Source organism: Elephantulus edwardii, unplaced genomic scaffold, assembly GCF_000299155.1.
Source record: "Elephantulus edwardii isolate Elephantulus edwardi_28Jun2011 unplaced genomic scaffold, EleEdw1.0 scaffold00095, whole genome shotgun sequence".
NCBI lineage: Eukaryota > Metazoa > Chordata > Mammalia > Macroscelidea > Macroscelididae > Elephantulus > Elephantulus edwardii.
Window position 1 is genome coordinate 434,398 of NW_006399845.1, and position 2,039 is coordinate 436,436.

General features: G+C 33.9%; 1 protein-coding gene across 1 annotated transcript in view; it reads right to left on the reverse strand.

Moving 5' to 3' along the window:
- The window catches only part of RBM27 (RNA binding motif protein 27), a 118,073-nt gene that overhangs the window by 4,519 nt on the left and 111,515 nt on the right, over positions 1 to 2,039 (reverse strand). The window contains exons 13-15 of the mRNA XM_006891195.1: positions 1,826 to 1,942; positions 304 to 378; positions 1 to 166 (exon numbers count right to left, since the gene is read on the reverse strand). The exon at positions 1 to 166 is cut by the window's left edge and continues 1 nt beyond it. Coding sequence (XP_006891257.1) covers positions 1 to 166; positions 304 to 378; positions 1,826 to 1,942 — 358 coding nt within the window. The remainder of the gene's footprint in view (positions 167 to 303; positions 379 to 1,825; positions 1,943 to 2,039) is intronic.

Sequence of the window (2,039 nt, forward strand, 5' to 3'; positions counted from 1 at the left end):
CCTCTGTCTTCGTCTTCACTTTAGATGGTGTAGAGACTGCAGAGTATGTTTTTAATTCATCTTTCAAATGTGAGATCTTTTCTCCAAGCTCTTTAAAAGTCTTCATTATATTTGCTCTCTCTTCTGGTTTCATGTTTTTGTTTTTTTCTAGCTTAGATATTAACATCTAAAAATTAACAAGAAAAATTAAAAATATCTTGAATGTATTTAAAAATAAATGTTTAAAAACATTACTATTAAAAATATCCATTAAAAAACCCATTCTGTGTTATCAACCCCAGCAATAAAAAGCTCTTAACTCACCTTTTGACACTCTATTTGTTTCTCTAACATTTCTTGCTTCTTTTTCCTCATATCTTGCTGAAGCTTCATTGCTTCCTATATGAATAGGTAAAGAAATGAAGACAATGAATGAATATTCTTAGCTCATTTCTTCTGAGACAACGCGAAGATGGATTTTTCTCTTAATGAAGAATAACTAAGACCAAAGATGAAACCTTTCAATAATTTTTGCAATATACTAGAGTTTACATTTATAACTATGTATGTTTTAAGTATTTAAAATAATAAGCACTAATCTATCATATTTGTGGGATTATTTACTTAAATGATCAGAATGCCTGTGTGAAGAACTGCCTTTTACTGTCAGAAGAGTAAGTAAAATCTAGTTTGTTTGGTTTTTGAAAGTGAAAAAATTTAAATGTAGCCATATGCTAGAAATGAAAGCAAAATGTAAAGCCTTCGGAAAAATTCTCTTTCCACCCTCCTTTAATAATTTAGGAGGAATGGAAAATAATCAAGTCTGTGAGCATCAATCAAAAATAGTAACAAATCCAGAACTGAACAAAATCAATACTATCTACATGATTATTTAACTCACAAACCCAGTATGAATTTAAATACTAAAATACAAAATGTGTATGTCTCTCTCTAGGGAGCTCTAGCAGCCTAGCAGATAAGAGTTGCACTGCCAACCAGAGGCATACAGTTCAGGCAATCTCTTCTCATGCCAATTTACAGCCTCTGAAAACCTGCTAGAGGATCAGCTATAGGTTGGTTCTGACAGTAATTAGTGGTGGTAAGTGATGTCTCTGTTGAATTTGGGTGGAAAAAAATGACAATTCAATGCTGTTTTCTATGCCACTGAAGAAAACTTCAGTTTACTTATGCTATTAGGTATGTAGTTGTTACGTGCTGTCAAGTCAGCTGTGACTCATAACAACCGTATGTATAGCAGCCCTAAACCCTGCTCTATCTCTGACACATCTACCCCATTACCCCAGTCACTGAATCAATCCACCTCACAGAGGGTCTTCCTCTCTTGTGCTATACCTCTACACTCTCAAGCATGACATCCCTCTCCAAGGACTGGTCCCTCCTTACAACATGTCCAAAGCATGTCAGGCAAAGCTTAAGAATCCTTGCCTCCAAGGATTAGCTATGGTCAAACAAAAAAATCTCAAACCTATTTCCACTGAGTCACAGCGACCTTGTATAAGGTTTCTGAGGCTAGTAATCTGTATAGAAGACTGTTCACCTTTCTTCCAAGAAATGACTGGTGGATTTGAACTGCTGCTGACCTTTGGTTAAATGGTTCAAACTAAGTACTAGAGCACAAGGCTTCCTTTTAAGACCACTAAAAAACAATTAAAAAACATTTTTGTGGGTTTTTTCTCTTCCCCAAGTTCACAACAAATAGGAAGAAATTAATGTTATTATATAGTTTCACAACTACGTGAATTCTTTCAAAGGTGTTAACATAACCCTTAAGAATTCAATACATCCTTTACTCTTTAAGGAACGTGAATGGAAACAAAGCTATTACCTGCTTCTTTTTGAGAACTTCTTGGACATCATGAGATTTAGAGCTTGAACAAAGTTTTGAAGGTGTCTTTAAGTTCGAGGAGCTGTAAATCTTTTGATGGCTTGGTGCTGAAAACATCTAAAATATATAAGTAAGATTAAATTAAATCTCAGGTAAGTTTGAAACTATTTTTAGAAAAAATTAGTATATATTTCTAGCTTAGGGTTTTACTTAT